We start from the raw sequence: 22,849 nt of genomic DNA on the forward strand, positions 1-22,849 counted from the left end.
AATGCGCAAGTTGCGTAAATGCGTTAAAGAAACAATTGTGTTATTATGATTTCAGTTATACCTGTGTAAATCTAGTTTTGACAGCTTCAGAGCAGACAAATCCTGGCGCCCGACCCCAGGTTGGGAACCACTGCTGTAGTGTTCGAAGTGTAGGAAGCTGGACTCTTCATTATGTTAATCTAGTTTATTTCACTGCAACAACATGATTTGCCTTCTTCTCTTTAATCTGCCTTGTTTATATTGACTTACTGAGCCGGTCCCTGTCAAAATCAAGAATTACATGAGTCTTATTTTGTGGGCTACACATGTAGAGAGGTGAACAGCTCAATTTTCCCTTTTTCAGTTTTTGGATTTATTATCAGCGGAGGCCGAGAGGCTCGAAAACGGTCAATATTTCAGCATACGAAAAGCAAAAAATAAGAGCTTGTAAACCATCTCACAATACCCCTTTGATAGACTAGAGCTTCACTCTGGTTTACTGTAGAAATTACGCAACATTCGTTATTTATTAGCTCTGTACAGCACCAACATAGAATAGATGAGGGATTAATGCAATAACTGATACTCATTTTTTTAAATTAAACCTTCAAGTAAACTTGAATCCCTAAAGTAGCACTTTTCCCTCTCTTAAGCGCAGTGGTATCCACCTATCAGGCAGCAGTGTTTTGAGAAGCACCAACCCCCTCCAATCACATTGCAAGGATTGCAGCAGGATGGGTGGGTGTTACTGGCTGGCGGGTCAATGGCGTGAAGGGACAGGTGAGAAGGCTGGGGGAAGAGAAACAGCCAACCGCCCAGATCCCTTCTGTGTGGCGTCGTCGTTGTCGTCGTGGCCGACTGTTACTCGTTTAGCACCAGCAAGAAGAGAAACAGGGTCTCTGGTTGGGGTTTGCAGGGGCTAAGCAAATGGAATGTAACCAAGAGAGCAGCAATAAAAAAAAAAAAAAAAAATAGTGTAAGGCTTTTCCCTGTAGCTTTAAGGTGATGTTAGCAGTTTCTGCAGAGTGTCAGCTCTTATATCTGCACGGACTTTTGCCAAATGGTATCCGCAAATCCTTATTTAGGGCGTTTGTTTTAATCTGTGCCGGTTGGGAGGTATTTACCAAATTAAATTAAATATTCAGGTAATCTGAGGTGAGTGTTAAGGGCAGATATGATCTTCCGGTGGACCTCATGGGACCTTATTTCGGAAAAAATATGAACGGTAGTCAACGGCGAGAGACAAATAATCTTTGATCCCGTTTGAATTGCGCCATTATTCACACATATGATGCTTGTCAATTTAAAAGATCATTTTGCTGTTTGTCGTAAAACTGTTGGAAGTATAAACAACGTAGTTAGAAAGACTACACAACCAGAAGTCGCGTAAGTGACGTCTCTCTCTCTACGAAGCCTCTCTATTCAATATTCTCAATCTGTCAAATTTCGGTGTCGACTGGTCCATTGAAAAGATGTTTTTTCTTATTTTCTACAAATCCCACGAAAAGCGCAAAACCAAAAAATACATTTTGTTTGTAATATTCATTATATTACATTCTAATATTATAATTGTTTCTAATTTGTGATCGATTTTCTGCCCAGAAGATATTTTATATATATATATTTATTTATATTTTTCCCATAAAGTAAAGCACTAGCTGTGGTTAAACTCCTCCCGTCCGACGTGTAGGTACCAATAAAACAAACGTCAAAATGTATTCGCAGAAATCATTTGTCCAGTTCTTCATGTTGTGTTTTCTATGGAACTGACACTCTTGCTGGAGAGACGGTGTGTTTATGTATGTGTGTGTGTGTGTGTGTGTGAGAGTGTGTGTGCTTCTATGAGAGTGGCTGATTGGCGAAGAAGGCCTTGGTTTCTCCACAGGTGGGGTTGGTGCACAGCGGGCAGCGGAGGGTCAGCTGACGGGAACAGGACTCGTTGGATTTCAGGTGGACCTGGACCAGGTCTGCCAGAGCCTGGACAGGACCAACGGAATACATTCAATAATTGAGACAGATAAAAAAGAGACTCTCCCGTCTTCTTCTTATTCTTCTATTCACTAGTTATTTTCAGTCGCTTGCTGATTTTACACCAATGTTAATCTGCAGTAAATATCTCGCAACACTTCCTGAACATGTTTCACATTAAAAGTACCCTGTTTTCACCTTTAGTTGACACTAAAGCCAGGAGACGGTTAGTTTAGCTTAGCATTAAGACTGGAAGCGGGTGTTTATTAGTGAGCTTTAAAAGGTGCTGGTAGACAGTTTTTTTTTTTTTTTTTTTTACCATTCGGCAGAGCCAGGCTAGCAGTTTCCCCCCGTTTCCAGTCTTTATGCTAAGCTAAGCTAACCAGCTGCTGGCTGTAGCTCCATGTTTACCTACAAACAATGACAGTAGCATCAATCTTCTCATCTAACTCCCGGCAGGAAAATGGATATGCGTATTAACTAAGAGCACGTGAGTGGTGAGTATGACGTGACTGTTGTTGTACTGATGGAATTTGTACGATGGAAATGTGCATTTTACTGAATTAACAATATGAGCCATTAGAGTACAGGTAATCCCCCCCCCTCATTGTTTTTTACCTGACCTTTACTTTAGAGAGTCCTTTATATGTTGGTGCTTGTTATGGCTATTATTTGATTAAAACTTTTATTTGAGAATTTATAATATATGCATATACTTGAGTTTTTTGGCTTTTTAAACACATGCCAAAATCAAAAATAAATGAATAAATAAAAAAAAAAACTCAATAAATAAATAAATGTCATTAAATGTAGAAAAAAATAATATTAAAAATAAATGTAGCCATTAACTAATTGATAAAATGTGACATAAATTGATATTTCTGTATTGATTTGCTTCTTTATTAATTCCCTTATTTATTTACTCTTCTGTTTAATTTTCCCTTTTATTTATTTATTTATTTATGTATTTAATTTTATACAATTTTAAAAGTATTTATTTATTTTTGATAGATAAATAAAGAATCACATTAAAACAAAAATATAAATGTATGTCACATTCCCTAATTTATTTACTCTTCTGTTTAATGTTTAATGTTTTCCGTTTTATTTATTTATATATTTAATTTTATACATTTTTAAATTTATTTTTCTATTTATTTTTTCTCCACAGAGAAGAGGCAAACAAATATTCTGACAGAATTCAAGTAGCAATTCAGGGGAAAGAATATAAAAAGGTAAACAAAATATATAAATATAAATGAGGAGTGACGTACAGTAAGTAAGCTGATTGTACAAGATAGACAAAAAGCAAACCCCTGACACCAGCCAGGCTCTGCAGGAAAAATTGTGATGAATGTATTTTTTCTTTATTTTCCAGCGGCTGCTGCTTGCAGACGGCAGCAGACTGATGCAGCTCACTGAGAAACTAAAACCACACCAAGGAAACCATCCTTCAGTAACTACCAACTAATCATCCTCTGGATATTGATTTATACACTCACACACACATACACACACACACATACACACTCTCAGAGACTTGGCGAGGGGTCTCTGAGCGCGGCGGGTTTGACCAGCCAGCCAGCCGGGCGGTTCAGTTCTACTGTAGTCAGCTCTAAAGGTTCCCATTGATCTGCCCCCTTCCTTTAATAAACCCTGCACACACACAGCTGGAGGAGTTGACGGTTGTGAGAAAGGTTGCAGGGTTGAGGATGAAGGGAAGGAAAGAGGTGGGATGGGAAAGGAAGGAAGGATGGATGTAAGAAAGGAGACGAGGGAGAGAAAAAGGAAAGGAAGGAAGGAATCCATTTATTGACCATCTCCTGCCTGGAGTTCACTTACTTCACAGCACCTTCTGCTGCTGTCTCCTTTTCTATTATTAGAGCCCTGCCTGTCTTCCTACAGTCTTCCCTCTCTTTTTAATATCTTCCTTCTTCCAATCCTGTATGCATTTCTCATTATTTTCATCATTTCCTAACTTCTTTTTATATTTCTCCCTCTATATCTTCGTCTCTCTCTAAGCTGAAAGTCTGTTCTTGTTTGTAAAATACAGACAAGCTCCTTTATCAACACTTAAACCTGCTGTAAATGTGTTGTGTGTTGATGAGTGAGCTCAGTGTGTGAGTGTGTGTGTGTGTGTGTGACACGTACCTGCATAAAGAGAGGGTTCCCATTCAACGACTCTGCTCTCTTGATGTTCTCCACTCCACACTGGAGACAGAAAGGAAGAGAGCTGTTGTCACATGTGTTTATATTATCCAACCAAACATGCAAAATAGTTTATATCCATACAGAAAAACACATCACTGAAGTCAAGAGAATGATGTGGAAAAAAGGGAGGTGAGTCCTCGAGGACTTCAGGAAACAAAATGATTTTGGTTCTTTTCAACAGAAGGTTTCATTTTGGAGTGAAAATCCTCTTGAGTGTGGACAGTGAGGACATGTTTGAAAAGTGAGGACATGTTTGAAGAGTGAGGACATTTTATAAAAAAATCAGGACATTTTAGAAGTGAGGACATGTTTGAAAAGTGAAGAAATTTTGAGGAAATTACATTTTCGAAAACCGAGAAAATTGGACAGTGAGGACAATTTTGAAAAGTGAGGACTTGTTTGGAAAATGAAGACATTTTCGAAAAGTGAATACATTGGACAGTAAGGATATTTTTGAAGTGAGGACACGGTTGAAAAGCGAGGACATTTTTGGAAAATAAGGACATTTTTGAAAAGAGGGGACACATTTTGATAGTAAGGACATGTTTAAAGAGTGAGGACATGCTTGAAAAATGGGGACATTTTGGAATGTCAGAGCATTTTTGAAAAGTGAGGACATTTGGGATTTTCAGGACATATTTGAAAAGTGGGGACATATTTGGACAGTGACGACATGTTTGAAAAGTGAGGACATGTTTTGATTTTCAGGACATGTAGGAAAAGTGAGGACATATTTGGACAGTGAGGACATGTTTCAAAAGTTAGGACATTTTGGAATGACCTTTTTCTAGGATTGTTTTTGATCACGGTTGAGGCTTGGGAATGAATTGTGTATTATGTCAGGGGCTCTCACAAGCATAGACGTACAAACAATTGTGTGTGTGTGTGTCTTTGTGGCACCGGTCACATTGATTGGTGGTCACCTCACTGGTGCCTTAACACAGACAGACACGCACAGGACACGCGGCTGCAGCTGACAAGACTCAAGTTAAACCATCATTACAATGAACACACATTTACCCACAAGGGAAAAACAGTTTCTAAATGCTCCGTCGGTGCATTCAAGGTCACTCTGACATCAGAGTTTTGAGTGTCTGCTCAACCTTTTTCATGCAAGAAACCACCATGTTTTCCTTTCACAAAATATCTCTTGCTAATTGTTTAGTTTTGTCCTCTTCCTTACCTCCTCCCCCAGCACCTGGCCGTACTCGATGTCTAGCTCGTGTAAAGTCTCTATGTGGTCGGAGGTGAAGGCGATGGGCACCAGCAGGATGTTCTTCTTCCCTCGCTCACACAGACCTTTAATCACGTCGTCCGTCTGGGGGCCGAGCCACTGCATGGGCCCCACCTGAACGACCAAACACAAGACACGACAACAGTTTAATTCCTTTGAGGTGGAGGTTTACGGGTGACATTTTTGTGTCAACGTAATACAACAGTTCGTCCATCTGGTCCAACCCTTTGACACAGACCAAATGGTCATGGTCCTCAGAGGATGGTCCCTTTTTTATTTTAATGACCTTCCCTCTTTGCTCTACAAATAGCTGAATCATCAGTATGTTTGTTCATGTCCAACACTTTGATTTGGTATCTGTAATGAACACTGCAGTCCCTAGGGGGCTTCTATTATGAACAGCTGACTGGCTGCGAGAACAATTCATGACTTGTGAATTTTGAGCCACAGTGGCCTGAGGACTGAGAGCTTTGAGGGTCCTGCTCTGATGTCGCTGCAGTATTAGATAGACGAGTGGCTCCATCTTGTGGCTATTGAAGAAGAGAAACATTCTGTGATAGCACTGAACTACACTGAGTTTGTCCTGACAGAGTTGAAGTTACATAGTTATTAGGGCTGTCAATCCATTAAAATATTTGATCACGATTCATTGCAAATTAATCACATATTTATTTATCTGTTCAGAATATACCATAAAGGGAGATTTGTCAAGTATTTAATATTCTTATCAACATGGGAGTGGACAAATATGCTTGCTTTATGCAAATGTATGTATATATTTATTATAGGAAAATCAATTAACAACACAAAACAATGACAAATATTGTCCAGAAATCCTCACAGGTACTGCATTTAGCATAAAACATATGCTCAAATCATAACTTGCCCCAAACTGCATGTGATTATCATAAAGTGGGCATGTCTGTAAAGGGGAGACTCGTGGGTACCCATAGAACCCATTTTCATTCACACATCTTGAGGTCAGAGGTCAAGAGACCCCTTTGAAAATGGCCATGCCAGTTTTTCCTTGCAAAAAATTAGCATCAGTTTGGAGCATTATTTAGCCTCCTTCACGACAAGCTAGTATGGCATGGTTGGTACCAATGGATTCCTTAGATTCCATTGGCATAGATCTAGCCTGCGTGAGTGTGTGTGTGTGTGTGTGTGTGTACTCACCCTGGACTGCCACACTAGTCTGTAAGGGTTACAGTGTCCCAGTCTCTCCATGACTCTCTGAACTGTGGCTCCCACTTCCTGAGGATATGGGTCCCCTCTGTTTACAACCTACACACACGATACACAGGAGTAGCACTGTCAGTAGTCATACTAGTAGTAGTAATAGTATCTGTATCAGAAGTAGTTTGGCAAGTAGAAATAACAGAAAGAATAGAAGTAGCAGCAGCGGCAGTAGTAGTAGTAGCAAAAACATATATTCAGTACCATGTATCAGTACTTAAAGGACCAGCAGTATCAGCACTAGTACTTCATGGTACTTACAGCCATAGGGAGTGAGTGTGCTGAGAACAGAATGACAACGTCGTCTCTCTTCTCTTCTGGGAACTTCAGCAGCTCGTTACGGACGTGGTCTGCAAAACACTGCACACAAACACACACACACACATTTGTTGTATTTTTTCTGATTTTCTGTTTCACTGAAATGCCAAAACTATAATTATTTTTCCTCAACTGATAAAAAAAAAAAAGTTTCTGACTGATCACTGCTTCCCACCATGGAAGCCGCATGCTGAGATCCAAAAATACATTCAGGCTTGTTTGTTGCTATGATTACCAAGCGTGGCCACTTTCAGCTCATTAGTTACCATGACGACTTGTAGCCCTAGTCAATTAATTATCCAATATTTGTGTTTTTGGTTCTGAGGAGGAAGAGCCTGACGGGCACTTTGGTTTAACTGTGTGTGTGTGCGTGTGTGTGTGTGTCTAACCTCCACCAGCAGAGGGTGTGTGGGCCAACGGTCGATGACACTCCAGCGCATTTTTGGCCGGTCGCCTCTGTTCCTGTAGTAACGGTAGATGGCGTTCAGACTGCTCCCTGTTTACACGACAAACACATTAATATTAGAAACATGTTCCATTACACAACAAGCACAGTCTTCTGTGAACCACCGAGCTGTGGAGGGAAATTAGTCCCAAAATAGTCACAAATGTGTGTTACATGATCAACAAATGAAAAAGACGATTTACAAATGCATACAGCGATTTGTGATTAATTTTGGGGACCCACAAATCAGTGTTCCAATCTACACACAAATACCAATCAATTTGAAGACATATATAACAGTTTTACACATGCACACATACACATCCTGAATAAATATTCATATTTACGTACAGATATTTAACTGATCTGAACATTTTCGCTTTCTAAAAGCTTCCTGATACGCACGGATCATTTGCCTGTGGAGTTTTGAGACTTATTTTCACGTCTCCAGCTCCAAACAGATCCACAAATGCATGCTGCGTTGAAGTACTGGTGGTGGAAAACTGGGACATCTGGGCTTTTGGTGACATCGTGTGTAATTTCAAAAGGGGGAAAGACGTTTTTCTAAACAGATAGAATAGCTCGTCATCCCTCGATTACAACACATATATTTACCAACTATATACTCAACACAGTCGCCTATAAATGTAAATATATGGTTTAAAAAAGCTACTGCTAAGTGTTGGACTTGTTCTTCTGCTGGGAAAACAGCCACTCAATTTTTTCCACCAATGAGAGTCATTATCAGAGGGTAACAGGGTGGATAGCAGCCTGGGTGTGGTGACTCTAACGGCCACAAAACAGAAAGGTGTCAATCACTAGTGAACAGCCTCAGCGCACAGCATTAGTATTATTGCTACTGTAAAGCAGCAGCTGTACTGGGGGATCTGTCCGTTTTTAATCTTATAGATTAATTTATGTAATTTCCTGTAATCGTGCCGACTGTCACCTGTGGTGGAGCAGCTGTACTGAGGGTACTGTGTGAAGGCCACAGCTCTCTCCACGCCGTCTTTCTCCATCTCCTCGATGGCTTCCTCCGTCAGCGGCTGAACGTACCGGAAGCCGATGTAGAACTTGTGAGGAGCTGAAGAGAGAGACAGTTGGTCAATAACTGCCAACCATGTGACATACACTCAATACTGATGGAGTAAAACAAGGAAAAAAGAAACACAAATCTGGTATTTGCATGTTAACTGAAATATCTGCATAATCAAATGAATAGAGTCAGGAACATAAAGGGAGATTAAAAGATGTTATGAAAGTGTTAAACTGGTTCTTCCATTCTGAATCAGGTTAGCGTACCACTAGTTGTGGTCAGTTTTCAGACCGCCGTTTCCGTTGTTATCAGTGTGGTATGTGCAGGCGTGTGTAGAGACACTCCCTCACTGTGTCACTATCTACACTCCACACACACACACACACACACTGCTAACAAGCGAGTCCACCAGCAGAAAACACAACAGCTCTATTTCGTTGTCAAATTTGAAAGCCCCGGTGTCTTCCCTGATGATTAGTACCTAATCTAAACCATCCATTATCTGTAACAGCTTATCCTATCCAGGGTCACGGGGGGGACTATCACAGGGCTGACACATAGAGACAGACAACGGTTCACTCTCACAATCACACCCACGGGCAATTTGGAGTCCCTAATCTAAACCAGGACTTTCTAAAGCCTCGAAGAGACTCAAAAGCCCCGTTTCCACCGCAGGAACTTTCCCCCTGAACCAAGAACTTTTTGAGGAACTCATTGCGTTATGACTGCAGGGACCAGGGTCTGAATTAAGTTCCGGGGACATTTTCCGGGGCATTTTTACCCCTCAAAAAGGCCCTGGTCGATGGGTAGTACTTTCTGAAAGTATCGCAACTTGCATGGTGGAGTTTGCAGGGATGACCGTCGCTGAATGGTGAAACACACAGTACCGCTGCTACAACGGCTTCAACTCGTGTACCGCTTCATTCATAAACAAAGAAGTACTCTAGTATCGATTTAGGACCATTATAAGACGAGGGGAGAACATTTCTCTTTGCTTAATAACACTGAAAGTAAAGTAAAGTTATGCTCAGCTGTCAGCCTCCTGACTTATTGAAAAAAAAAAGAGAGAAAAAAAGAGAGAGAGAGATAAAACTTTAAATCCTTACTTTTTTCTACAGTTTATTTTTTTCCAGTGTGTATTTAAGAGTAAACAGGCGGACACACTGAACTGCAGACTGAAGAGTGTGTTTACCGCTGTGACCACCAGCAGCCCTCGTGTCATGTCATGTTGCTTTTTCATACGTCAGCGGACTAATTTGCCTAATCTTCACGGGTCTTTAGACCGCGGTGGAAACACAGACAACAGTGGGCCGAAGGAACCTTTTTAATAGTGAAAAGTAGTTCCAGGGACTGATAGTCGGAAACCCAGCTAAACTCTCCATTTAGACTGAATGACTTTAGGAGGAGTAAGAGCCTCCCTGAGCAGAGCAGTGTAGATGCTCCCTGGGAGCGTCTCACCTGTCTCAGGACACATCTCGTCCAGCAGCTTCACCATTCCCTCTCCCTGCATGGAGGTCCAGTGTTTGATGGGCGAGCCTCCTCCGATCTTGCTGTACTGCTCCTGGATCTTTGGCGTGCGACGCTTGGCGATGAACGGGCCGAGCCTACTGCAGAGAGAAAAAAAACAAAAAAACTTTTTACTGGAACTGCTCACATCCACCGTAAAATCACAACCTGTGATGTATCGCTTCATTTTAAGGAGTCACAAGGCAAACAAGGTTGGGAACAACTGCTGCTTTATAAGGATCGGTGTTGTTCAGAGTTTTTTCTTCTCAGCAGCAACAAGAAACACTCTGTTGGGTCACAGTTAGTTATTATGAAACAGAGACGCAGCAGAGCACAGTGACCTAACAACCTTCCCTTGCTCTCTTTAGTGCGTGGGTGTGAGTGTGTGTGTGTGTGTGTGTGTGTGTGTGTTTCCATCCTGTGATTTATAGAGGCTATCAGCTGTGTTTCCGAGACTGCATTTACAATGTTATTTTTAGATGTAAAAAAACAACTAGTGCAAGTCCCAGGCCAGGGTTTGTATCCCCAAACAAACACACACTGAATGAATGGTGCACCTGTTTATTAACTATCTGCTGATAACTGTGATATCTTTTGCAGTGAAACTGGCAGAGACTTGCGTATGTCGAGGTCAGTTCCTCAGTTTGTTGGTGCAGAGAAAGATATCAACTATGCTGCAAACGGTCAAATCAGTGATTACAGTTTTTAAAAAGCTGCTTTTACTCAGATAAAGACTATATTCTAACAGTGTGTGTGTGTGTGTGTGTGTGTGTGTGTGTGTGTGTGTGTGCACGGTGCATACTTCTGTACTGGGAGTTTCATCAAGTCTGTGTCCATGAAGAGCCGCAGCAGGAAGTCGTGAACGTCTTCTAGCTTCTCAGGTCCTCCCATGTTCAGCATCAAGATGCCCGTCTTGGGTTTCCTGCAGGCACAAGAGATTCATAATCAATAATTCATATCAAGCGATGCCTCGACTCCCCCAAAAAATATGTTGAGCTTATCGATTATTAATGACGGCTAATCAATTAGTCTTTGTACAATGAGCCGAATCTCACAATATATTGATTTTCATATCTAATTTATTAGTCTTTGTGCACAGACTGTTGTGGATTATTGATTGCTAACGCCATTATGCAAACACAATCGTAGATTATTGACATTTCTACAATTATATATAGTTTATGGATAATAAATACCAGGGTCTGTGTTGGGCTTTCAACCAGTTTCAAGGACATCAAATTAATTTATTAAACTTAACTTAAAAGCTCTAAATGTGAAACTACTTAATGTTAACTCGTCATGTCAGTCTATGCAATTAGCGTTAGCTCAAGTAGCTAATGTTCGCTTGTTGTGTCACCTTTAAAATGTACTTTACCTCAAGCAATCAAGCGATTCACAGATGCACAGCTTTGGCTTCCGCTTCTTTAAACACATTTTTTGAGCCTTGAATTGCCCCTGAAGAATCTGCTGTCTCATTCATAATTATTGTTTGGCTGTCATCTTCAAAAGGGACAAATAAGAGCCAAAAAGCCATGAGGGCAGAGATAAGAAGGGTTGTCTTTCAAAAGACATCAACAGAAAGCAGAAGTTGCCTACAGACGGCTGGCAAGGATCAACCGAACGGTGGGAATAGAAGTCAGAAGTCAACTGTCTATATTCTTTAAGACAAATGAAAAAAATCCAGTTTCACAAAGCAAAAGTTTAATAAGGATGATGATATCTCTCTAGCTTTTCCTTTTTTATCTCTATTGGTAAGTTTCTGCCTTTTTCTTCACGTTCAAAACGTCTCTGTCACTTTCATTTTCATTCACGCACCATGGCCTGATGATAGCACAACAGATCCCAGATAGCTGATAGCAGACCGTTGTCTTGTTGCGTCGGGGTTCTCTGAAGCTGCATCAGCCGTGATAATAACCCTACAGAGTGTATTTATGTACATCTACATCTCCTTAGTATAAAACTACCACAATGTGTTGCCAGACAGGTAGGTGTGTGTGTGTGTGTGTGTGTGTGTGAGTGTCACCTGTTGTCCTGTGTTTCTGGAGTCATAGTCTGGGCTAAAGCAGCAGCAGTGGAGCGTCTCCTTACACTCAGAGAGACGCTGCTCCTGGCAACTAAAGCAGAAGAAGAAAACAGGTTATTTATTAATCTGTCACTCACACACATTATTTTATCCAGGCGGGGGTTAAGTAAATATTATTGGGCATGCATGTTGTTTTCCACATTTCATGCCTCCAAAACTTTCCCCCTCTGAAAGGGACCTTTAAAAAGGGACTGTTTGTCACTTCTTACACGTATAAATCAATCCGGGTCAGTGTCCCATGCGTGCTCGCGAGTGGCTATGCTGTTCAGACTCAGACTCCAACACAAACTACACGGAAGCACCAAAACCGCAAAGTTCTATCTAGTGAAGCCCGTCTGTTAAACAGTGTTGGCCGCGGTCGGAGGACGCGGAGGAGACCGTAGCTTTGGCCTCCAGGGCCGGAGTCTCTGCTGTATTCTGCTCCTCTACTCGCCTTCACTCACAGCTCGCTCAACCTCACGTGCATGCGCGCACACTCCACACTGCAGAAGAGTTAGTAGCTCTGAGTATCTAGTAAATGTATAGTGGACGTTTGTGCAGAAATAACTGCTGCAGCTCCTCCAGACCAACAGAGGTTTCGCGTGTCTTGTGAAGTGACGGGGCTCCGCAGCGAGAAACGTTATCTTCTCCGACCGGGTGCCGGTGTCTCCCCTGTTCCTTCTGACTGCGGTCGGGAGGCTGAGGCAGGAAAAGCCAACACTAGGATCAGCATTAATTCATGGAGAGACCTTCGTCTGGTCAGCTAACATTACTGCCAAGCAGCTGAAATATAGAGTGATATTGTGGTTTTAGCTGACGTGTGTCGCCTCACTGTTTTGACGGATGCTCGCGAACATTAAGGTAGCGCGTGCACACGGGCGAGCGCGAGCAACAGGACGCTGACTTTCGTTGACTTATTGGCCACAGGTGTCGCTGTTACAACCAATTTCTGATTCTTACAAACAGTCCCTTTAAAATCAAAATATTCTAATGTTAAAGGGACTATTTGTAACTTTGTACGCGCATAAATGTAGCGGGTCGTCACATATGCGCGTTTGCGTGTGGCCGCTGCCTCTCCAACTCTGCCTGCCTGCCTTCGCTCAGCGCGCGCGTTCTCAGCTCGCTCCACCTCTAGACGTGAACGCGCGCACACTCCTCACTGCAGAAGAGTTAGTTTAGCTCTGAGAATATCTAGTGAATGTACAGTGGACGTTTGTGCAGAAAAAAAATGCTGCAGCTCCTCCAGACCAACAGAGGTTTCCCGTGTCTTGTGAAGTGATGGAGCTCCGCAGCGAGTAACGTTACCCTCTCGTTACCGACCGGGTGCCGGTGTCTCCTCTGTGGGAGGAGAGAGCAGGGAGACACGCTGCAGAGCCCCGCTGCTTCAGCCTGCACTTAGGCAGGAAAAGCCAACACTAGGATCAGATCTAAATCATGTTCATGGAGAGACCTTCATCTGGTCAGCTAACATTACTGCCAAGCAGCTGAACTATAGAGTGATATTGTGCTTTTAGCTGACGTGTGTCGCCTCACTGTTTTGAGTGATGCTCGTTCAGGTATATTGAGAGCGAGCAAGCGCGAGCCCGACGCTGGCTGTTTTCGAAACCGCATACTATACTAGTAGTACGTACTGATTTGGCCAAAATGTAGTATGTAGTATGCAGTATGCGAACAAAAGCAAAATCTCCAGTATGCCAAAAATACCCGGATGACGTACTGATTTGGAAAAATTCTCCAGTATGCATCAGACCAGTCTACCTCGCCTACTGTATCCCACAATGCAAAGCGCTGCGACGGTCACTTTTTGGAAATTTTTGTAATGGCGGAAATGACGGACGTCAACATCCCGGTGACAGCGGTGGACAGGGAGGAATATAAATGTAAAAATAGCATATTATTTTTAATATAATATAAATGTAAAAATAGCATATTATTTTTCTAATTTAATGTAAGGACAGCAATTCATAAGTGCTACTGTCTATCTGTAACGAACGTAATCTGTCCTACTAACGTTAACTTTACCCATAGCAAAGCCGTAACTTTTAAGTTTTTTTTAAGCTTTCCAAAACCGGAAGCCCGCGAAACTCGGCCTCGCGTACTACAAAATAAACCGATTTACGTTCCATACTGCATACTACTGAGGATGCGCAGTATGCAGTATGTACTGCATACTGCATACTGCGCTCCTCAGTAGTATGCAGTATGCGGTTTCGAAAACAGCCGTTGACTTTCGTTGATTTCACGGCCACAGGTGTCGCTGTTAAGAAGCATTTCTGAAAGTTACAAATAGTCCCTTTAAGTGTCATGTGAATCACTTTATAATAAAATTGTGCCTAGTACATTTCTTTGCAAATTTTGGGATCTCCACTAAAATTGTATACAAGGTTTGTGACATATAGACACATGCTACTATATAAATACACAGATCTAATGACTCCTAATGACTCTTAGTCTAACACTGTCTATGTACAGTCAGCTTTACTTTCATAACCCTCACTGCAGTACCACCGACCAGCCACCAGGAGGCCTCCTGTGATTATGCAAGGACACAATGCTGGAATTGTGTAACTCCGTGTAAATGTTTAGTCTCTACTTCTCCAGCTTAAACATAGACCGTCAGCGACTTACGTGCTGTCTTTACGGCTCACTGACACTAAGTCCAGGATAAGTCCCATTATGTAACATTAACATTAAACTGTTAACCTACAGTTTAATGTTCACGCTGCGTCAAAACAGCGTCACTTAGCGAATGTGTTAATACGGAAACGCCACAATTAGTTTAAAAAATAAAAGCACATGAATTGTCACCTTATAGCAAATATTAGGGTTACGACTACACAAAATGGTAAATACATACAAGGAACACTAACAGGACTCGTTGATGAAAGAATAAATGAATGCTGATGATGTAAAAAGGAACAAAACAAAAGATTGCGCATTACTGTTATTGTATTGTGAAAATCCTAACAGGAAGTTGTGCTTCTCCTTGCTACCTTAACGGTCGTTTTACGAAACGATGATGCCACAATGTCAGCGTGTTTACACTACGTTACACCAAACAACTGCGTTTAAACTGCGTTAAACAACCCGAGTAGCACCGTTTACTACTTGACTTTAAATCCTGAGCGAAATGATTTAACTTGGAAGCTTCTGAGCAGGCTAACTTGTCATAAACACTCACATTGGATCAAGCGACAGGCGCTGCCCAGGACTGCCATCATGGTAACTTCCTGTTGTCACTTGCAGGTAAATGTCTCTGTTGCTCTCTCTGGATAATTGTTGTGCGGCTGCTTTCCACGAGTATTTCCTCCTCACTGACCAGACCAATGTGTCAGCCGGATTCCTTCATCTACCACCGGCTGGTCTGTGCAGAAACAAGACTCATATCCAGTGTGTTAAAGATAACTTCAACATTTCCGGTTTGTAATTTCAAAATAAAACCACTGATGGCCATGGGGTGATGCAATATTTTAAAAAAAATATTGTTTTAATTATTTACTGTAATCCCAGGGGTTCATGACTTATTTTATTAATATATTTATTTTTCTAGTAATATTTAATTATTTATACATACATTATTATATTAGCTATTATTATACTATACTATACTATAACTATTATTATAGTTACTTGCTATATATCACCTAATTACCATGACATTTGAAGACCTCTAAAATGAAGTGTAACCAAAATAAGATAAGATAAGATATTCCTTTATTAGACCCACAGTGGGGAAATGTGCAGTGTACAGCAGCAAAGGGGATTGTGCAAAAAACAAGATGCATCAGCTAACACAGTAAAAAAATAGCTAAACAAAGTGTAACAAAATATGAACCATTTAAATAGAAGGAGGTATTAAAATAGGAGCAGTATATACAGTATTGACAATAAACAGACTATTAACAAAATTGCACAAGTGGAAAACGATATTGCACAGTGAAAATGAATAAATGAATGAATGAATGAATGAAATTCCACCTGATAATATTAGGTTATTGTCAGTTTTTTGGTGTGTATGTGGTCTACTAGGAGCAGTGCTGGTTGTGGAGTCTGACAGCTGCAGGAAGGAAGGACCTGATATGAAATATGTACAAATATTTGTATTAAGACGTGCAATATATAAAGCATATAACCACAGTGCAAAAAAGCAAATACAAAATGCTTCTAAGTAAACACAAAATGCATTTAAAATTTTAAGTAGTGTTGTAATTAGGGTAGATTTTTTTTTTTATATGTTCTCTGTTGTCTGTTTCAATTAAGAAAAACAAGAAACGAGTAATTTCAGAAGTAAAAAAATACAGCATGTTTCAACAATAAACAGAGGAAATTGAAACATCTAGAATAGAAATTTACAGGGAAAAATATATAAAGACAATAATTTTAATGATATATCTATGAGGATCAGCACAGAACATATTTAAAAATATGTGCATAAAAAGATTTAATAAGCAAAAATAACAATTAGTTCTAAAATGAAATACACCTCTTCTATAAACTTGCAAGACTGAAAGACTATTGACAGCCATGGATTGTACGTAGTTAGTAAAGCACGTTAGTTACAATAAGATAAGATAAGATAAGATAGAACTTTATTAATCCCGAAGGAAATTCTTGTGCCAGAGTTTGCTAAAAAATACAACAAAATTACAAGTTCAAGTGTATAAAATACAAGTGTATAAAATACAAAAGTACTATTTCTAGCACCAGTGCTTAATAGAATAACAATTAAGTAAGATAAATTTAGTAAAATGAGTAAATAAGATAAGTAAATTTAAAAAGGGAAAGTAAGCTAACAAACAGAAAATAAGTATAAGTCTGTTAAAAGGTATTTACAGTACACCTTAAGTGTAATTTTGTATATTTTTTTATCTAATTTTTATACATTTTTTATTGTAAATATAAAGTAATGCTTTTATTGTGGAGACAACTTTGCCACATTTCCGGTCTGAAGCTAGCGCACTGTGGGTTACTTGGCGCGGGGCCGTTATAGGAGTATGACGTCACATCTACGTTTGTCTATATTAGAAGATAGCCCCGCCCCCTCCGTCACACCCACTTCAGTGTGTGTGTGTGTGTGTGTGTGTGTGTTCAGAGATAGTTTTTATCACATAACCTCAGGGTTATAACACTGTTCACTGTTTAACCTGGTTCCTGGGGGAGAGAAAAGCATGAGGGAGGGGAAAGAAAGAAAGAAACAAACAAACAACATTTCTTTGAGCCGGTTTTTATACAAAGGTGTTTTTAAACTCATATGATGTGAGACCAGTTTTTCAAGAACTGAGGCCTGAAGCTGCGTTTCCTTCTTCCCCTCCAGGATCCATTTTTGATGATGAGGCACAGATCCAATAAGGAAGCAGGAACTCTATTTAAACAAGTGTACACACAAAAGAAAGAAAACACTGTGCTTGTTCACATACATTTGGAGTATCTGGAGTGCAAACCCACAAACTGTGAAATTAAATAACCCAGTCAGGGTTTTATATCACCCCGCAGCTTGAGATCTACCTTTGCAAAGGTGCGCCATATTTTTCTCACAAGCCAATCAGAGCAAACTGGGCTTTTTCGGAGCGTTTCAGACAGACACTATGAGAAAAATAATGTTTTTTTAATCATTAAAGCATGTAAACATGTTCAAGAGGAAACCCAAAATAGAACCTGAAAATGAGCATGATATGTCCCCTTTAAAGGTCCCATATTGTGCTCATTTTTAGGTTCATACTTGTATTTTGTGTTTCTAATAGAACATGTTTACATGCTGTAATGTTCAAAAAACACTTTATTTTCCTCATACCGTCTGCCTGAATATACCTGTATTTACCCTCTGTCTGAAACGCTCCATTTTAGCGCATTTCAATGGAATTTGAATATAATTGTGTTGCTAGGCAACAGTTTGGGTCCATGTTTACTTCCTGTCAGCTGATGTTATTTACATAGACTGCAACAGGAAATAAACTGGGACACATTTAGAGTATTTACGTTCAAAACTGTGTAATGGTCTAAATATTGTGTATTTGTGACATCACAAAAGGATAGAAATCCTAACGGTTTGTTTGAAACGCACAATTTCTGAATACGGGGCTGTGTGTATTTCTCTGTATATTGAGTGTTTTGATAGTTTAACAGTATTTATAAAGCACTTAAACCGGCTTTATAATATAAAAGACATGAAAATCTCACTTTTTACAATATCAGACCTTTAAGGTAAAAAGGAAAAGGTGTTATATGAATGAACTTGGGTTTGTCTTAAGATGAAGAGGAAACAAAGCATGAAAATTAAAGCCGATTATAAAATTAAATACTCAGTGAGTGACTGTGTTTTGGCATTAGCCAGCATTCAAAGTGTGAAAAAGTCTGATCTGAAAGGGAAAACCAAACACACTAAAGAAAACCCTCATACAGCTATCTGTTCGTATCACATTTATTTAAGTGCAGTTTATTGAGTTGAGGAGTTATTTTTCAGATGAAGAAGCAGAAACACAAAAGTCACATCTCTAAACCACCAATCATTTGACGGACAGACAGGCTGCTGCTCGCCTTTTATTTCTACCTTTGCTTTGCAGAGCCAGTTGTTTGTTTCAGGTAAGACGTAAAATGTTCCCAAATACATGAAAAGTGCACAAAACTGTTGTTTCTGTGATTCAAGTTTTGAAGCGACTAATGACGAGGCGAAACGTCACCCAACCAACCAAGACAGAGTCAGGACGGTGGTTATCCAGTACAATGATGTGAGGAGCAGAGTAACATTTACTGTTTTTACATCAAAACCAATGTGCAGAAATCACCAAAATATTTGTGTCCACATCACGGGGATGCAAACGTTCTGTAACCATCACTAACATTTGAATATTGTTGCAAATCTTGTAAGTTTTCCAGAAGCGCATGGCATTTAAAGTTAAAAAAAAGGACGAAGGATCACTTCGATGAACGGATCTTACTCTGAGTTGATGTGACGACTTACTTTTATTTTCCAATCAAGCTGTGACATTGAAAAATCATGATGGCTGCACGTTCCATTCATTTATATTCAAGATCTTTTTAATGCTATTTCGCACTGGAAGAAATACGAAGAACTGAAAAACAGCTGTTGATGGTCTGGTCTATAGCTTGGAGCCATAAAGCTCCTCTATTAGATCTCTTCATCAGCGTTTTTGGATTTATTGTTGGTGCAACCAACAACACAGCAAGTCTTCGGCATAGCGTTATTACTATTACCGATTTAGAAGTTTGGAGACATGGTTCACTGTTTGTACGGCTGGTGGACAGTGTACCAAGCAATGTCGAAGACTAACTCACAGTTGATTTTTTAAATAATTTTCCAAAGGAATTGGCAAATATTAACTTAAAATTGTATGATTATGTGGCTTTAAGATGTGGAAAAAAATGAATTTAAGGTGGAAAAAGCTATTAACTGAGCAGCATTCAACACCACAGTTCAGACATGTTTACATTTTTGTTCCAGGACTTGGAGACATCACAGGAAACTACAGTGTTTATTATTTAAACTCAGCCAACGAGCATGAGCAGAGGCAGAAATGATGCAGGTTTCAAGTCAGAACAAACACGAAGGAAGCTGTGAAGTTTAAGGTGGCATCTCTGATTGTCTGTGTTGAGACATCGTGGAGCTCACTGTGGAGATATTAACCCTTCACCGTTGAGGTTTGAAACAGTAAATAAAACAGCCAAAGGGACGAAACGTACAATTCTTTGTGATTTGATTTAATATTGTAGCGACACATTTAATGGCTCACAGGTTGCTGCCACATGCCAGGTCCGGATATACTAACAGAACGTGTCTGTGTGTGTGTGTGTGTGTGTGTGTGTGTGTGTGTGTGTGTGTGCATGCTCAGGGTCGGCAGCGCTGGATGAATCGTGGGTACAGGCAGACGTCTCTGATGTGATGTCTGTTCAGCAGCCAGGTGAGGAAGCGCTCCAGGCCCAGACCGTAACCGCCATGAGGACATGTGCCATACTTCCTCTGAAACACACAAACACAAACACAGCAGGATGTTAATACACACCATTACACAGTAGGCCTTGTCCGTGACCTGCTGTTACTTCAAACGTCATCCATATGTTTTGCAAACAAGCTTCATATTTGACTGTGATTCTAGTAACCAATACGGCTACTCTGTAAGTCACCTGTCACACTGTCCTTAAAACATCACTAATGAATGAATATTTGGTGTTTTGCCTTAAAGTCCCCATGAAACATGAGAGAAAAACAAGAATTCAAGGTAACACAGGGACACATTTGTTTTTTTTAAATCACGTAATTGATGAATCAATTATCAAAATTGTTCACGCTCTATTACAGAAATGTTTTTCCTCTCTGGGCCAAGATGCAATAAAGAAAAAAAAGACCTGTTACCTGATCATTATACCAGTAGTAAGGGGTCGGGTCGATTCCCTCCCTCTTGAATCCCTCCAGCAGCTCTTCAGCGTCCCAGATACGCATCGAGCCTCCGACGATCTCGCCAACGTTAGGCATCAACACGTCCACCTGAAGCACAGAAACATGTATACTCTAATACAACAGAAATGTGTCAAGTGTCTTTTGCTACACCTATCCCCCTAAGATATCTCTAGCTGTATTAGATCATTGCAGGAAAGTGCCACACACCACCCTGATATACCTCCAGGGTTTTGTGCAGAAAGTTCAACTAGATTCAGGTTTGACCCCTGAGGTTCGTACCGACTCAGTGAGGCGCCTGTCATCGGCACAGCGCTGCATGTAGAAGGATTTGATCTCAGCCGGGAAACGACAGAGCAGGATGGTCTCGTTGATGCTGTCTGTCATCAACCTCTCTGGAGCCTCGGGGATGTCCTGAGAGCGGGAAGTCACAACACAGAATCAAACATTAAATTGAGGCCACACATAAAAAAAAAGGGATTTCACGAATAAAAAGTTATTGTGAGGAACGTTTAACTGGTCATGAGACCGTCTTAATTTAATACCAATGCCTCCATATGACCTTCATAAGTAAACGAGACCATCAGCAAGAAGATCGGGTATTTCTATATAGTTATTCTTATTGCTTGTCATCTGTGCCAGCAGGTCAGATTCTGCACAAGATCATTCATTCACCAGAAACTCCTTCAGCTCAGACTCAAGTGGGGCCTCCGACAGCTGACAGACCCAGCAGAGCTTCGCCTCGCTGCTCCGCCGGTCCCCGCTGGGAGCCGACACCACGCTGCTGGAGGCCCAGGACGTATTGCTGTGTTAGATATTCTGATGTGTGTGTGTTGTGTTCAGCCGTCACCTCTCCAAACTCGTAGTAGGTGCCGTCGTCCTTCTTGATGTCGCGCTCTTTGAGCCACTCGATGGCTTCAGTGTACTCCATCCTCTTGAACGGCCTCTTGGGGGGTTTGAAGTTCTGAGAAAACAAACACCATCAAGAAAATATTAACATTATATGATCTAATGACTATGAAATATAAAAATATCAACTCCACGTGCTTATGAAGAGCATGTGGTCAAAGCTCCAGAAGCTACTAAATAGAGCTTTATTGTTAGTGTTTATCAATCAACACCCCATTTGAGCTTGAACACGCTCCAACGTATTAAAAAAAAAAAAAAACGTGACGTACGGGGTTGATGTCGTAGAGCAGCTGCGCGGCGGGAGATTTGAGCACTCGGTCCACCACGTCACACACCAGGTCCTCCAGTTTGGTCAGCAGATCCTCAAACGACATGAAGGGACACTCGGCCTCGATGTGAGTGTACCTGAACACAGAAAATAAATCAATAATCAGAATGCTGGAGGCTTAAAGGCTCAGTTTCAGGAGACGAGGAGACATCTACAGTTTGTGGCTCTCGTGTAATTAATAGGGCAGTCAAAGTTAACGCGACAATAACGCGTTCATGTAAATGCGTTTTAATGCCACTTATTTCTTTAACACATTAAGGCAACTTGTGAGTTTTAAGCCCTAACTCTTACAGTATAAAATGCCACTTGTTGGTGAAAATTATGTGCATGTTCTCAGGTCATTTTTGTCCACACTGAAACAGTGATCACCTCTTCCCTCTAATTATTTAGTACAGTATGTGAGTTAAAATCAGTCAGGCGCCTCTAAACATGTTTAGTGGTCACACCAGTTCACCCAGAATAGCGGACCTGATTGACAACGTCTCTATGTGTCTGTTCTTAATCCTCTAAAGTCTTTGTAGTGATGTAAAAAGTTGTCATGTATCCACTTTTCCACCCTCCTTGTTTTGTTTTGTTCCTACATGGGGCTGCTTGAGTGCACTTTGTTTTAATGTGTTGAACGGCGCACTCACTCGGACAGGTGTCTGCGGGTGCGGGACTGCTCGGCCCGGTACGACTGGGCGATGCAGAAGGTGTCACCCAGGGCAGGTATGCAGGTCTCCAGGTAGAGCTGAGAGGACTGCGTCAGGTACGCCTGCTCGCCAAAGTAGTTGAAGTTAAACAGCGTGGAGCCGCCCTCCACCTGAGTCTGCACCATGGTCGGAGGAGTGATCTACACCCGGGAAAAAAAGGAAGAAAGAAACGGATAAGGTGGTTAGTGAGCCTCAGGGACTTTTTTCTTCCTTTCTAAAAGTAAAAAATATTTTATCAATAAATTTGACTTTAGTCATTCCAGTTGGTGTGCTTCACCTCGCAGTATCCCTTGCTGAAGAAGTGATCCCTGAAGCACTGCGTGACGGCGGATCGGACCCGGAGGACCTTGGAGACGTTCTCTCCTCTGATCAGCATGTGTCGGTTGTTCAGCTGGACGTCCACATCCGACTCTTCGTTCAGCAGGTTGTCGGCCCCGCCGGCCGGAGCTAAGCCGATCAGCTCCCAGAAGTCGCAGTGCAGCTCGTGGCCTCCGGGCGCCTGGAAGAGGAGGACG

At 41.0% G+C, this 22,849-nt stretch overlaps 2 protein-coding genes across 4 annotated transcripts in view; both read right to left on the reverse strand.

The window, feature by feature from the left end:
* Positions 1 to 15,385, reverse strand: fech (ferrochelatase). Its single transcript, XM_037752577.1, has 11 exons — positions 15,177 to 15,385; positions 11,957 to 12,047; positions 10,736 to 10,855; positions 9,886 to 10,034; positions 8,341 to 8,475; positions 7,336 to 7,442; positions 6,890 to 6,988; positions 6,569 to 6,676; positions 5,342 to 5,506; positions 4,099 to 4,158; positions 1 to 1,956 (listed from the first exon to the last, which is right to left on the reverse strand). Exons 1-11 carry the CDS (start codon positions 15,214 to 15,216, stop codon positions 1,819 to 1,821), a joined length of 1,212 nt encoding a protein of 403 aa, XP_037608505.1. The 5' UTR covers positions 15,217 to 15,385; the 3' UTR covers positions 1 to 1,818.
* Positions 10,657 to 22,849, reverse strand: part of nars1 (asparaginyl-tRNA synthetase 1) — a 19,215-nt gene continuing 7,022 nt past the window's right edge. For 2 of the 3 annotated variants that reach the window (XM_037752567.1, XM_037752569.1), the window contains exons 9-15: positions 22,612 to 22,833; positions 22,275 to 22,474; positions 21,584 to 21,719; positions 21,256 to 21,369; positions 20,688 to 20,819; positions 20,364 to 20,495; positions 19,691 to 19,970 (exon numbers count right to left, since the gene is read on the reverse strand). In XM_037752567.1, the coding sequence (XP_037608495.1) occupies positions 19,839 to 19,970; positions 20,364 to 20,495; positions 20,688 to 20,819; positions 21,256 to 21,369; positions 21,584 to 21,719; positions 22,275 to 22,474; positions 22,612 to 22,833 (1,068 nt within the window). In that variant the 3' untranslated portion in view covers positions 19,691 to 19,838. Of the gene's footprint in view, positions 10,725 to 19,690; positions 19,971 to 20,363; positions 20,496 to 20,687; positions 20,820 to 21,255; positions 21,370 to 21,583; positions 21,720 to 22,274; positions 22,475 to 22,611; positions 22,834 to 22,849 lie in introns of those variants that run through there. The other variant, XM_037752568.1, reaches the window with a different exon arrangement.

This window comes from Sebastes umbrosus, chromosome 19 (genome assembly GCF_015220745.1).
Source record: "Sebastes umbrosus isolate fSebUmb1 chromosome 19, fSebUmb1.pri, whole genome shotgun sequence".
Taxonomy (NCBI): Eukaryota; Metazoa; Chordata; class Actinopteri; order Perciformes; family Sebastidae; genus Sebastes; species Sebastes umbrosus.

Coding starts and splice junctions, on each gene's coding strand:
- fech (XM_037752577.1), bottom strand. CDS start 15,216: ATGATGGCAGTCCTGGGCAGCGCCTGTCGCTTGATCCAAT. Junction 6,989..7,335: donor CACACCCTCTGCTGGTGGAG/GTTAGACACACA, acceptor GTTTGTGTGCAG/TGTTTTGCAGACCACGTCCG. Junction 1,957..4,098: donor GGAACCCTCTCTTTATGCAG/GTACGTGTCACA, acceptor GGTCCTGTCCAG/GCTCTGGCAGACCTGGTCCA.